The 15,426-nt window shown below is 42.8% G+C and overlaps 1 protein-coding gene across 1 annotated transcript; it reads left to right on the forward strand.

Moving 5' to 3' along the window:
- The first annotated feature begins 11,245 nt into the window (after positions 1–11,245).
- On the forward strand, positions 11,246–14,273 carry LOC117861516 (protein ENHANCED DISEASE RESISTANCE 2-like). Its single transcript, XM_034745087.2, has 3 exons — positions 11,246–11,521; positions 12,787–13,706; positions 14,032–14,273. Coding segments are annotated over exons 2-3 (921 nt in total). The 5' UTR covers positions 11,246–11,521; the 3' UTR covers positions 14,033–14,273.
- Positions 14,274–15,426: the final 1,153 nt, after the last annotated feature.

A 15,426-nucleotide genomic window follows, 5' to 3' on the forward strand; every position in this document is an offset into this window, starting at 1 on the left:
GGGTGAGATCTCCTGTAGGTTTGTCGGTAGGCACTGCTATTGGTCGGTTCATTCTCATCCGTTGTACTGTAAAAAAGGTTAATTAAGTTTGGCAATCCATCATAAGAAATTCTCTGAATTAGTTGAACTTGCTACAGTACAAACATGTCATACACTTTGACGAAGTAATTTTTAGGTGGAATGTGTCTCTGTATTGTCATGAACCATTGCTGGTTTTTTGGTTGATAAACGGAATAGTTGGCAATTTGGAATTTAGTTCTGACTTTGTTCTGACGACAGTTATCCTAGGAGATGTACTGTTGGCTCTATGATTCTTATTCATAAGTTATCCTAGGAGGTGATGGTGGTTAATGTTTCTATAATTTTGGCTCCTTGTGAGGATTACATAGTGAATTAATGATTTGACATCGATGTTTCTGTAGTTTCAGCTACCTTGCTTTTGTTTAGTCAGAAGCTCCATCCAAGGGGATCAGATACTTCTACTCCTGGGATTGGGGCCCTTGGGTAACTTCTTGTCGCAGTTTAATCTATGCTTCTGCTCGTAGAAATTTTGACTAATTATTTTATTGTTTAACCCAATGAAAGCCATTTCCTCATGTTTTACATCTGGGCTTTATCTGGAATCTGAAATACACATCAATACGTAGATGAGTAGTTGTTCCAAACTAGGCTTGGGTTCTTCTGAACTTTGGTTGTCTTGTGGCGCTTCAACTTGAGAGGCTTCGGGCTGCTCACTCTCGGACACGACGATCAATTCATAAAGACCGGCGACTAACGGGTTATCTACATGGCAATGCATATGTATGAGTTAATTGAAAGGTGATGACACATGCATAACCTCAAGTTTAAAGAGTGCAGCAACTCAATCATACATGGTTCAAAGATCAAGTAGAGTATATAAATATAATGTTATCTACCAAAAAGAAACATGTTTAGGAATGAACTACGATGACAACATGCTAGAGGTTAAACAAAAGACACGTGCAAGTAACCATAATGATTTTGCTAGCAACTATTTTAGGGAGGAATATGTTACTGATAAAGAGCATAAAAAATTGTAAGCCAATAAATTCTAGCAGCAAGGAACTTGAATAAATAAACTAGCTTTCAACATGAACAAATATTCAGGAAGCTACTGTTGTATGGAGATCTTGATTTGTAATTGTCGAACCTCTTTGTGAGATCAATCTGTTAACTTTCATATCTTGATGATGTACTTTCATGAACGGCTAGCTAGTGCTACTTTGGGTTGCATCTTTGCTTTCCTAGAACAATCATCTTGCCGTGTTCTTTGTTCGATAGTTGAGTACCCGTATGTAGTGACTAGTATGTGGGAGGGAAAGTGTTGGGCTTGGTGGATACTTAGATCTATTTTGTTAACTCTTAGCGATTGCATCTGCAAGTGATCCTAGATCCCTAAGACAAGCGTTTTATCTATCTTGTGCACACCTTTATTCTCTCTACCTGCTTTGATCTAGATTGCTTAGATTAGTTAGATCAATCTTAGACACCAAGTGCTTTCAGTTACTTAGATTAATACCTAGTTAAGCATGCAAATCCACTTGTTCCACAGATTGGTAAATCTTAGGGGAGTACTCTGAGGGAAGAGCTACAACTGATCCGTGCGCTTGCGGTTAATAAATTGGCGTGTTAACTCCCGTCAACAAGCTTTTCTGACGCCGTTGCCGAGGAACAAGTCAATTTTGCTACATTCAACTTTATATTGATTTTTGACCTCTAACATCTAACCTTTTCTCTAGAAAAGAAAGTCTTTGTTTTTATTTTATTTTTTTGTCCAGATGGCTATGATCAATCAAAAGAAGGAGGAAGGGGAAAAGTCACTAAGGGATTATGCAATACCATTGACAAACCAATTCGACATGCAAAAATTCGACTCGATACTTGTAGCCACGCAATATGAATTGAATCAAGGAATCATCGAGACAGCTAAGAGTAACCCTTTCTAAGGACAGGAGATTGAAAATCCATACAAGCACATTGAGCGATTGATGATACTTTGCAACATGCTACAATAAGAGGGAGCTCCACCAGCTTGGTTCATATGGAATTTGTTCCTGTTTTCACTTGGAGGCGAAGGAAAACGATGGTATGCGGAAGCTTCTTTCGATGTGAAGGGTAATTGGGAGACATTGATGACAAAGTTTTGTGGAAGATTTTTCTCCGTAAGCAAAGTTCAAAACCTTCGAAAAAGGAAGTGATCAATTTTGTGCAAGGAGAAGATGAAGGAATAGATCAAGATTTAATAGATTACTTGAATAAGGACCAAAGCTTGGATTCTCAGATGATGTGTTGTTGCATAGATTCTATTTTGCGCTAATCCAAAAATGTTGGGAGTTCGTTCAAATGTGTGCAGGAGGAGATCTTATGGAGAAAACACTAAGGGAGGCTGCTCAACTATTACAGAAAATTAGCAGAGGTGCAGCTGTGAATAGAGAATGGGATAGCTATCAATCTTGGAGTACAAAATCAAGAAAATCAAGGACAAATACTTGCTGAAATTTTCAGAAGAGAACTCTAGAAAGATACAAAAGAAGAACATGTGGTGCAAAAAGAAGAAGGACCGGCACACAAGGAGGAGGAACCCACTCGACACATCAAGAACGGTAAACTAGAAACATATAAAGCCCGAAGTCTGGCCAATGCAAAGTCCCTGCGGGAGTTTGAACAAATAGATTGGGTGCCTATCGATTTCAGTGAAATATTTGATAAGCATAGACCATATCCAAATCAAAAGGGGTTGGTAAGAGCTGTAGAGACATATTTTCCACTAGAAAGACATAATGGGTATGTCCTTGACAAAGAAACAACTGGAGAAATAATTCAAAAGTTTTTCAGTGAAGAAGAAGTAAACCCAGATTATGTCACCGAAGTGAAAAGGATCATGAGAGTGAAGCTCGAATCATTGCCATTTGCTAGTCTGGCACAAGTTTATGCAATCGGTACCAATCAAGATGAAGGAGCATCATTGCCTACTACTCATATTAATTGCACAGCACTTTGCGACATAGGAGCTCATGTAAGTGTTATATCTTTGAATCTTTATGATAAGCTTTATAGTCGAACCTTGCAATTTGCTCCAACCCTGATCACATTAATCATGGGAGATGGTAGAACAACCAAACCTTTGGGTGCGCTTAGAGATTTAGATGTTGCTATCTTAGAAAAAGTTATACCAACTGATTTCTTTGTTATTGATGCTTGCCACAATGAACATGATGATATAATCCTTGGTAGGCCTTTTCTTAAGTTGGTTAACGCTGTGCTCGATGCTGGGAAGGGCAAAGTGACTATAAATCTTGATGATGCAAAATATACATATGATTTTCTACCTGCTTCTCGTCAAATTCTACCTCTATCTCCTGATAATGAGGAGGTAGAGAGTGTGCACTTTACGGAAAATTTCAGGGAACCTTTGCTGAGAGTCATGGAAAATAATGAGGATGGCCAAGATGATGAATTGGGAGAAGCGATGGAAGTATTGTCACCATAATATGGAACTATGGGTGAAGAAAAATTTGAAGACATCGGAAACTTGACACAACAAGAACCAAAAGCACCAGATGTCGAGCAAAAGCCATTGCCTAAGGGTTTAAAATATGAATATTTGGGAGACAACAAGACATATCCAGTTATTGTCCGTCACGAGCTAAGCCAAGAAGAAATTAAGAAGTTGCTGAATTTATTGAGAAAACATCGAAAGTTGATTGGATATACGATCAACAACTTGAAAGGAATCAGTCTGGCCTTCTGCACTCATCAGATATAATTGGAAGATCAATCTAAACATAGTTGTGGAGAATCAAAGAATGTTGAGCTATGCCATGCGTGATGTAGTGAAGAAAGAAGTGATCAAATTGCTTAACATCGGGATAATCTATCCGGTTACTCACAGTGAATGGGTGAGTCATGTGCATTGCGTGCCAAAGAAAGGAGGATTAACCATGGTAACAAATGAGAAGAATGAGCTAATTCCCTAGAGGATAGTGACAGGATGGAGGATGTGTATTGATTACCGGAAGATGAACAAGACAACAAGGAAGGATCATTTTCCTTTGCCGTTTATTGATGAAATGATTGAAAGGTTAGTGAAGCACTCTCACTTCTGCATTGTGGAGAAGTTGATCTAGTCCTGAATTGGGAAAAGTGCCACTTCATGGTGAAGCAAGGAATAGTGTTAGGGCACGCAATCTCGGAGAGAGGAATAGAAGTTGATAAGGCAAAGATTGAGACTGTAGAAAAGTTGCCTCCTCCAACAGACATCAAGTCATTAAGAAGCTTTCTTGGACACGCTGGATTCTACACGAGGTTTATCAAAGATTTTGTGAAGATAACAAAGCCATTGATGCAACTCCTGCAAAAAGATGTCAACTTTGAATTCAATGAAGACCGTCTCCATGCTTTCAGAACATTAAAACAATCACTTATCAGCGCACCTATCATTCAACCTCTGGATTGGAGTCTGTCTTTTGAGATAATGTGCGATGCAAGTGATTACGCCGTTGGAGCAGTTCTTGGACAAAGAAAAGAATGGAAGGTACACACAATTTACTATGCTAGCAAGACTTTAAATGAGACTCAAATTAATTATGCAACTACGGAGAAGAAATTGCTCGTAGTGGTATTCGCTTGTTAAAAATTCAGATCATACATTGTGAATTCTAAGGTGATCTTATACACTAACCATGCTACAATCAAGTATCTTTTGTCCAAGAAAAGATGCCAAACCATGTTTGATCCGCTGCATATTATTGTTACAAGAATTTGATGTGGAAATTAGAGATAAAAAGGGATCAGAAAATGTTGTGGTGGATCATTTGTCAAGAATGTATCAACAAGATAGCGGAAAAGAGCCTATTGAAGATTGAAGGAGAGATCATCATCTATATAGAATACTTGACAAAGATGATTGGATGAATGACATTATCATAGCAATAAAAAGAGCCCCTTTACATCATTTGGACAGGAATGAAAGAAGAAAGGTTATTGCTGAAAGCAAGAAATACTATTGATCTGCACCTTATTTATACAGATATGGAGCAGATGGAGTATTAAGAAGATGCATTCCAAGAAAGGAAAGAGAAGAGGTACTTAGAAAATACCATTCATTAGAATATGGAGGATATTATGGTCACTTCAGAAAATGCCATTTATCAGACTTGTTTGAAGACGAGCATGAGCTAAGTGTGGGGATTATTGATGCTCGTTATTTACACACTTTTAGTGTTGTTTAACTAGTATTTTCATGGTTATTCTTACACTAACCCGCCACTTGGTACGTGAAATAACCTCATTATTGCATACACGTATTTTGGAGCATGTTGTGTTTTGGCAGAAATACGACATAATCAAGGGGGTTTTCACAAGGAGCTAAATGAATATTTGGACATGGGTCGTCGAGGGGAGCCAGCACGAGGAAGGAGAGGACCAGGAGGGCCAGAAAGGGTCCAGGACGATCGGCCTAGCCCAATCCTAGGCCCGGTTGAGCCCCCATTTCTTCAGCGTGACGTCCACAACATCCTCGAGGGTTTTTTCACTAACATTGACCCAGAGCCTCCGCCTACAAGGGACTATAAATACAACCCCATTGGATCAAGGAAGAGAGAGACAGAGAGAGAGAGGAGATCACCATGAAAGCACCATCCACCACTGCCACAAGTAGGAAAAATGGAGAAAAGATCGGATCCAAAGGAGGCCACGCGAAGAGGAGCACCAGAGGAGGAAAAAAACCCCGGAGTCGATCGGCTCAAAGGTGCCCAGGCCGATCGGCTTGGGTCTTTCCTGGACCCGTTCGTCGTCGTCTTCGGTCCAGTTGATCTACAGGGCATCCTTTACCCTAAAATTTATCAACATGTGTAAGATCATGGGGTAAAGTCTCTGTTTATCCCCAGGGTTGTATGGAGATCTTGATTTGTAATTGCCGAACCTCTTTGTGAGATCAATCTGTTATCTTTCATATCTTGATGATGTACTTTCATGAATGGCTGGCCAACGCTGCTTTGGGTTGCATCTTTGCTTTCCTAGAACAATCATCTTGCCATATTCTTTGTTCGATAATTGAGTACCCCTGTGTAGTGACTAGTATGTGGGAGGGAAAGTGTTAGGCTTGATTCACATCCACTCATGATAACACTTAGATCTGTTTTGTTAACTCTTGGCGATTGCATTTGCAAGTGATCCTAGATCCCTAGGACAAGTGTTTTATCTATCTTGTGCATACCTTTACTCTTTCTACTTGCTTTGATTAGTTAGATCAATCTTATACACCAAGTGCTTTCGGTTACTTAGATTAATACCTAGTTAAGCGTGCAAATCCACTTGTTCTACGGATTGGTAAACCTTGGGGGAGTACTCTGAGGGAAGAGCTACAACTGATCCGTGTGCTTGCGGTTCACAAATTGGTGTGCTAACTACCGTGAACACGGGCCAGGTCGAAGTCGAGTACGTCGTGCGGACCCTAGCCACCTCTTCCCGTATCGCAGCGGTACCCAAGCTAGCCGCTCCCCTCCCACTCAATTGCTGCCGCTAAACCCCGCCGTGCCACTCACCGTTGATCGCTTCCCAGCTGCGGTGCTGCTTGCACACGCCCTCCCCCCAGGTGCCACCCTACTCTTCTCGAAGTTCTTGCTCGAGCCCTTAGCTCTCTTCAACCCCTTCACCCCATTAGCCACACCGCCGCTGGACTCTAGTGAACCGCCAACGCCACTCCGACCAACCCCGACCTGCCCATTTACCCCAATATGCGTGCCTAGCTCTCCTAGTCACTCCCATATCAGTATCATGACCCCAAACCCCCTCTAGTCGTGTCTTTCCTTCACCCTGTGCCGCCGCCTCCACTCCGGCGAGCTATGCCGGCCACCTTGGACCCCGATGAACTCCTAGACCTACCCCAATCGCTCTGTCATGACATCCCGAGCTCATAGAGCAACTTCTCACTCCAAGTGATAACCTGGAACGGCGAGCTCCCTTGCCTCGCTACCGCGCTTCGGCACCCATCTTGGGCAGCGCTCCCGCGTGGCGCGGACATGGCATCCACTCCAGCTCTGGTCCCACGTGTTGATCGCACATGCACGCAGCCCCATCGGCCTAGTCATCGCCCAGCTAGCCACCACACCCTCCATGCAGCTGGTCTAGTGGACCACCCACACATTCACGCACTGGTCCACGAGTCCATAGCCTCAGTCCACCGCATAGTAAAGCGCGGACGCGTCCCACTGGCCGCGCTGACTAGGGCCCACCTGTCAGTCATAACTGAGCTAAAAATGCCAGGTACACCAGGTATAGCATACACCAAATGTTATTCCGCCCATTTCTTTTATCTAAAAGTTCCACCAAAATTCCTAAAAATATTAGATAAATTTGCAAACCTTTCAAAACCATCCAAACCCTTTTTGCACATTAGTGAGATATTAAACCAAATAAAATCTTTTTCAACCAATAGGCAAATCCTATGAGTGTACACCAAAATCTCCCTTTCCAATTTTTTAGCTCCAAAAGTACTCGATAAATTCTCAAAAATACTAGAATATATTTTAAGCAATTTCGTAAGCTGACACCTCAAAACTTATGCCACGTACCCCTAGAACCAAGAAACCACCCCAAATAAACCCATAAGAATCCCATTACCTTTATATTAGAAACCATACAAAATTCCCCAAAATAGTTCCTAATACTTTGGAAAATTCTTATAGTATTCCTAGACCATATAATATAAGGTTTACCACTAAAATCACTCCCAAGCCATGTAACCGCACATAAAAACCCCCATAAAATATAAAGAAAAGCCTTTTCAACCATAAGATTTTAAACCATCCATTTCTTTGGAATCCTTCCTTGAACCCTCTCAATAAGCTTTGGATTACTATTGATTGATGATTGATCATATGTTTGTGTTTCTTTGACTAGTGCCTTAAGTCTCCCCAAGAAGACTGTGTTATAGCTCAAAGTTAGATATTCGCTTAAGGTTTTGAACTTCCCGACTGAAAAGCAAAGTAAGTCTTAACACCAACTCCTTGATCATGTTCTTTACCCCATGTTTGGTAATACTAAAATTAATCAACATAACAAATATGGAACCGCATGGTTTTATAACTATTTTCAAATATAAGGATAGCCATTCCCATAAAATAAGCCTATCCTTTCCCACCAAAAATCATAAGAATAGCCTTGATACCCAAGGCTTACTAGAGTTAGATGGCTTAGGACCACAATTACACATCCAAACCCTCTTTCGCAAAGCATACAAAAAGGTGTGAGTTTTCTTCAAAGAAGAAGGGGTAATAAAAGGTGACTTGCAACAAGTTAAGAGGGATACAAGGTAAGGTGGATAGCCTTGTGGGAAGCTCCTATCCAGAGGCTTATCTTGGTCACCTAAGGACCAGTTCATTGAGCAAGTTTTTCCGGTGTATATGTGCAACCATATGAACTAAAATGGTACAACCTTCAGGATTGCCTATTTATGTGAGGACTTAATTCGCAACAGATGGGCTAGAGCAGGACCTTCGCATAGCCTCAGGTTTAGTTCGCACGGGTTATTGGTTTAATGTTCGAGGACCTGTTGATCTTAACTTTCATTGTATGATGCATCTTTTCTCGGGAGAATGTCCGAGAGTGGATGAGGAATGGCCCTTGTTGAGACCCTAGTGTTATCCATGGATGGAGTTAGGGGATGTTGTCTGGAAATAGACGCCGATGGGTATGGGTCTTGTAGGGTAGCACCGCCAAAGGCCTTGTTATGGGCTATCCGATCGTATGGCTAAAGTGTACAGACTCTGCAGAGTTAATCAATCTATTCGAATAGCCGAGATTTACGGTCATGAACTCACATGGACAAAGCTCTCTTTGATTAATCTCACCTTTTTCTAACAAAATGGAATGTGAAGGGGCAGAGGTTGTGTCCATGATATAAGCATGACCCGATGGTCGCTTCAAATAAAATCTGGGAACTGGGAGGGGAGGTTTCATTTTCTCCTCCAGGGCCAAACAACAAATATATCCAAAAACTTATTTTCCTTCTGAAACACCCCAGTGGTACAACACTTTGCATAAAAAAGCCTTTCTACAAATAAATACTAGCCGTTCCTTGAGCTACCCTGCATGTTAATAACTTTGCTATGTTAAGATATTTGCTAAGTTCTTCTAACAAAAGTACTCAACCTTGCTTGTTTTTGCCAGATCTTATAGGAACCTTGTGTTCCACCCATAATAGCTGCTTGTTTATCCCTAGAAGGTGAGGTGACATCGCTTTAAAATCCTTCTATTTCTTTCCTTCTTACTTTAATTATCATTCCGATTAATGCTTATGCCAGCTACTGATCCAGGGACTAGCGCTGAATTGCATAAAGTGAGGACGCTCGAGGGGTGGTCCCCACAGGGGGAGAGGAAGATACACGGGGCCGCCGACTTCGGCACCGCCGCAGTCCTCCTGATCCGGACTGCGCGCCTTGCATCTTGAGTAAAAGGGCACCTGGATGGGTCGCAGTCCTCCTACCGCTTGAGGCTGTCCTAGGTTTGATGCCGACGATCAAGAGTTGGGTAGTGCACCAGGGGCACCAGCCGCCGAGCGATGGACCAGGACGGCGTGCCTGGTGAGCGGGCGACGGCAGCAGCAGGAAAAGGAAAAGGGTGACGGGAGGAGGTGCCGGCCGCCGGGCGATGGACCAGGACGGCGTGCTTGGCAGGCGGGCGGGCGGGGGCGGTAGCGGCAGGAAAAGGACGACGGGTGGAGGCACCGCGACGAGGAGAAAAGGGATGAGGGGGATCGTTGGATCGGGAAACAAAAGAAAATAGGAAGACGGGCGAGGCAGACAGAGGTACGGCGAAACATTGGAGGCCCGGATGTAAAAAAAGTCTCCTTCTCTTTTTTTAGTTGTAGAGATAGAGATGATCATGAACATCAACTAGTACTTATCTCAGAAAGGTGATGCTAATGATGTTCTTGCTGCAAAATGCATCTAAACAAATTAGTTAGATTTTCACTTGCAAAATAAATTATACTCTATTCGGCTGGCTGCTTTGTATCTAGCTGCTGCTGCTCGGCAGAGAGCAAGCAGCTGTAGCAGCACGCACCAGTAGGCAGCGGCAACAGCAGCCATGCACCAGCCGAATAGAGTAGAGAAAGAATATTATTTGTGGCTATGGTTTAAATTAGAGTGTAACCGACAAGCTAAAAAATAGGACAAATTAGAATAAAAACTCTATTTAGTTAGTGTTAGTTACATCCGTTCATGATGTATTTTATCACAGATAATGGTTACCAGATTGTGTGATCTCTTTCTTTCTTCTTCCTGCATCACCAGCTCATCGACATCTCAGCTCCTTCTCGTGTGCATCAGGTATTGTAACTTTCTACCTCTCTAGCTATCTTATTGTCTCCCATCGCTACCGCCACAACCTGTTCCTCCAAGCGTGTTTGAGATTTGATCTGAACATCATCGAAACACTAATTATTAGCGGACCATGCCTTTTCGACAGTTTCTTTACCTCAGTTTGTCAAGAATTCAAGATGAGTTCCCGGCTATACATTGTGTGCGATAAAGTTGTGGAAATCTAATTCTAAAGTTGTGAAAATAATTTTGTTTTCTTTTTAAAAGGGAAAGTCAAGCCTAGTGCTAACGCGGGTGCGGATTAGCCGCCGCTCGTGCCACAATGTTACCATATAAAAATTAAGTTTTCTATCAAGATTGCAAAATATAAAAGGGAAGTGAATTTTTTTTGAGAAAATAGTGGCACACAGTAATAGTATTAGGCCTGTTTGTTTATTTAGAAGCTCTTAAAATTCCTGTCACGTCGAATGTTTAGATACTAATTATGAGTATTAAATATAGATGAATTACAAAACCAATTGCATAGACGAAGGCTAATTTGCGAGACGAATCTATTAAGCCTAATTAGTTCATGATTTGACAATGTGATGCTACAGTAAATATGTGCTAATGATGGATTAATTAGGCTTAATAGATTCATCTCGGGAATTAGCCTTCATATGTGTAATTAGTTTTTTAATTAGCTCAGGTTTGATTCTCTTAATTAGCCTTCGAATATTCGATGTGACATAACATTTAGTCCGGACTAAAAATTCAAACACTCCATCGGTATGTCTAATTTTCCCATTTTAAAAAGAAAACAAAAGAGGAAAAGAAAGATACGGTATCACACCAATCATGCTTGGCCGGCTCGTCGCCGTCACGTCATCAGCACTCAGCGATGGCAGCACCTGCCTGCATCCCGTTTGTTTATCCCTCGCAGCTACGGCTACGCAAAGCTTTCCTTCCTTTCCTTCCCTTGCTTCCCCGGTCCGCACGAAACCTTCTCGAAGACGCCACAAATCCAAGCTCCCAACTCCCAACGCAATCCAGAATCCAGGCCTCATCAGATCCCCGCGTCCCTCTCCGAGGCTCCCATTGGGTTCCGCTTCCAGACCCGAGTCAACTCGTCGCGGCGCTGCTGCTCGAGGATCTCATCCCGGCGTGCCACTTCGCCGGTGGGCCGGCAGTATCCCAAGGTGAGCTTGCGGCTTCTCCGATTCTCTTTATCTGTTGTCAACCTGGTGTTGGTGCTTGTTCATCGGAGTAGGACGTGCAAGAACCATTCGATTCGAACTCGAGAGCTTGGTGGGCGGTCGGGTCGGGCGGTGTACGAATCCGTCGGGTTTGGAATAGCTTGTGATTCGGTTCAACGGGAGCTTCTTGGGTCTCTCGTAGCTCAGGTTTGGTGCTGCCCCTGGGCGAGTTCTTGCCGGTGGAATTGCTGGGCAGGACTTGGATTCTCTAGCGCAGTGTTGACCCCCCTGCACAGAGGGGCTGAGGGGGCAAAGAAATTTTCCCCTTTGTTGTTCAGTTGTTGAGCTGATCCAATTGCGGCCATCTGCGCGCCACATCGCTTTCAGCTAAAGAGCCTTAGCCCACAGGATTACCTTCCCAATTCTGTCAGTCGAAGAATTGTAAAACTAAAAGGAGTTTCTAACCTGATAGTTGGAAGATACTTTGGATTAGCGGAGTTATGGCCTCTGGGTGAACCTAAATAGTTATGGACTTAGGCGTGGAAGTGTCACAGGTTGCACACTATCTATTTGATCCCACTCATTCAGTTCCATTTCCATGTCACCTTGTTCTGATGGCATAATGCTTCGTCATGGATGCATCACATCCTATTTTGTGATGTCAAAAAATGCTGCTCTGTGCCATAAGCTTTTAGTGCTATGCTCCTGATTACTGGCATGCTACCAGGGACTGGCATTGTGTAGGTCGTTTTTACTGCAGCACAAAAGCTTTAGCCTTTTGGGGCTATATATCCCCCTTGTTGAGGATTTTTTTGGGTGAAAGCAGTAGGGTTAGCCCATACTGTGGTAAATATTATAAAATATGAAACAAAAATGGGAAAACTGTACATGACCTCAGGAGGCCATAAACAAAAAAAAGCCCAAGGAAACAAGCAGTAACTATGCTCCAAGCTATAAACATAGTTGAGGATATGTTAAACACTAACTGCTTCACAAATTTTATCACTTTATTTAGAAGGATGTTTCGTCATATATTAACATTACGTCAATGTGGTACATGGCTGGGTTAAAAATTATGGACCAACATCCCATACTTTGGAGAAAATCCGTTAATACACAAGTGGGTGCTTTTGTTGGTAAATGCAAATTGTAAAGTAGTAAATGTTATCTTTGCCCTCAAATCTCTTGTCTTGTGTACCTATATACCATAGTTTGTTCTATTTGAGTTCCAAACTGATATTAATCACTTGACCTGGCTTTTCCTGTAGATGGCTTCTTCGAATGGTGAGACTGAGCACCAATGGATAGAGAACATTAAGTCCGGAGGAGCAGTTCCTTGTCTAGCACCTGAAAGCTGCCCTAATGGCTGGGCTACTCCTCCCGGTGATTCATTCATGGTCAGAGGCCCAGAATATCTTACAAATAAGGTAAAAATACCAGGTGGAGAATCTCTTTTGAAGCCTCTTGGATTTGATTGGATCAAGGGACCAGCAAAAATCTGTGAGATCCTGAAAGACAAGAACCATCGTGTTAGGAAAGCCATCGATGAGGAGGTTTCACATGGTAAACAGCATTTTGTCTGGGCTTTCAACTTGCAACTGCCCAAGGATAACTACAGCGCAATATTCTACTTTGTATCACTGGAACCTGTGCCTGAAGGCTCGCTTATGGATCAATTCTTGAAAGGCGATGATGCTTTCCGGAAGTCCAGGCTTAAGTTAATCGCGAACATTGTTAAGGGGCCCTGGATTGTTCGAACTGCTGTGGGTGAACAAGCCATCTGTATATTGGGGAGAGCTCTCACATGCAAATATGTTCAAGGATCAAATTTCATTGAAGTTGATGTAGATATCGGGTCTTCTATAGTTGCAAATGCAATTGTGCATTTAGCATTTGGTTATATTACAACGCTAACTGTAGATTTAGCCTTTCTTATTGAGAGTCAAACCGAATCAGAGCTCCCTGAGAGACTTCTTGGAGCCGTAAGGTTCTCTGAGTTAAATCCAGGATCAGCTGGTCACTATGAAAGGCAGTCTGAAGAGCATCAGGAAAGCACTCAGTCTCGGTCAGTTGGATTTTGGCAGGGTTTCTGGTCAAACAACCAAGGCAACCCAACGGAGCCATCCCCTAGTTTACAGAATACTAATGGAAATTTGCACAAAGAAGAAGCAAATGAGAATGCTAAATGGTAAGTACGTAGCTAGTGTCTAGTAAATTGCTTTTAAATTGGAATATCTCTAGTTCACTTATTTTTAAAGAAAAGAAAGGAAGAAAGACTGTCTTTGAGTATTGATAAGTTTTGACGTGCCTCATGAGTCATGAACAGTCACTCACTTTCCTTCTCTTTACATTTTTCTATGTTATCTTGAGGAGGCTACTCAAGCATATGGCTGCACCACTGTGTTGGCATCATTCTTGTTATATTATTGAAATTTGAAAAAAAATGTTTTCCATGTCTGATGATGCTTTATCACGCGAAATGATGATATTTCACATGTGCTTCTCTCTTGCAGATATTATTCGGACCCCTACTAGAAAAGATCAAAACCATATCTTCATTGTTTGGGGGTCAATTTATCAGCTCATCACTCCTGTTACAATTCTTCAGTAGGATGATCAGTAGCAGTCTATCAGATAGTCCCAGGGCTTTGTTTCTGTGCCCCTCTCATCTGCTGTAAAAATTATACACTGGCGACAGACAAACTTGCACACTCTGTACATAAACTGAATGCCTCCTAAATGTTTTATTCTCTCATGGAAGAATTGTATGAAGTTCAGGGGAAAAAATGTTTCATTCTACAGAATATGGTATATCTGCATTTCAAAAAGCAAAAAGTTCAGAACACCTGATTCTTGTAAAGATGGAGAGGAACACATCTGGTGATGAAGTGTGATGAAAGCTGCATATCAAACTGATAGGCCACAGGAAAGGATGCAATAATCACTTACTACTATTGATCTGGTCTGACCTGTAAGCTAGAGTTATCATGTATCCTGTCCCGGCCTTTGCTTGGGCGACACATAGCTTACCATGGCGACACCTTAAATTTCATTAAACACATGATAAACATATGCGATTTGTGAACTTCCGGGGAAATTTGACGATCGAAATTTGTCTAGAAATTTCCGAAATGTCTGTTCCCTGCTTTGAATAGAATTGCGAACACTCTCCTCTCATTTTGGAGCAGGATGGAGCGCCCCCACACGAACCCCCCCTCCCCTGCCGCCGCCACCGCCGGCCCCCCGCCGCCGGTACCTTCCCCGGCCGTGCACGGGGCCCCTCAACCCAGCAAACAGCCTAGCCCCCCCCCCCTCAACCAACCGGCGCTCGGCGCTCCGTCCTCCCCCAATCCCACATCACCCCACTGCCTAGATGCGTTAGATCTGTCCTTTCCTCCAGCTCCGAGAAATCTCCCAATCCTGCCCGTGAGAACGACGCCTCCTGCCGTTCAGATGACCTCGTGTCCTGTACCGGCTCAGGCTAAGGGGGATGTTGTGTAGTTTGATGCAGCACAGCTTATGGACAAGGACCGAGAGGGAGCACAGGATATCCTAGTTTCTGGAGGTGCTGGATTTCCTGGTGTGAATCCTGACACCTTGATGGAGGGTTGCGATTTTGTGTGTCTTGAGGAGGCTACTCCACTGCCTGATGTTGAGGCAAGTCTGGAGCTGTTTGTTGATCCGAAGGGGGCTGCTATTGTTGAGGAGGCTACACAATTCCTCGATGTTGAGGCATGTAAGGAGTTGTTTGTTGATCCGAAAGGAGCTGCTATTGTTGTGTCCAGTAAATCACAGAAGGAGGACATTGCTGAAGATGATGTGCTTCAGGGTGTTGCTGCTGGTCTCGGAGTCACTGTATCTTTTGTTGGCTCCCTGAGTTTGAAGGTGGAACCACCTCTGTTGACTAC

Source organism: Setaria viridis, chromosome 6 (assembly GCF_005286985.2).
Source record: "Setaria viridis chromosome 6, Setaria_viridis_v4.0, whole genome shotgun sequence".
Classification (NCBI taxonomy): domain Eukaryota; kingdom Viridiplantae; phylum Streptophyta; class Magnoliopsida; order Poales; family Poaceae; genus Setaria; species Setaria viridis.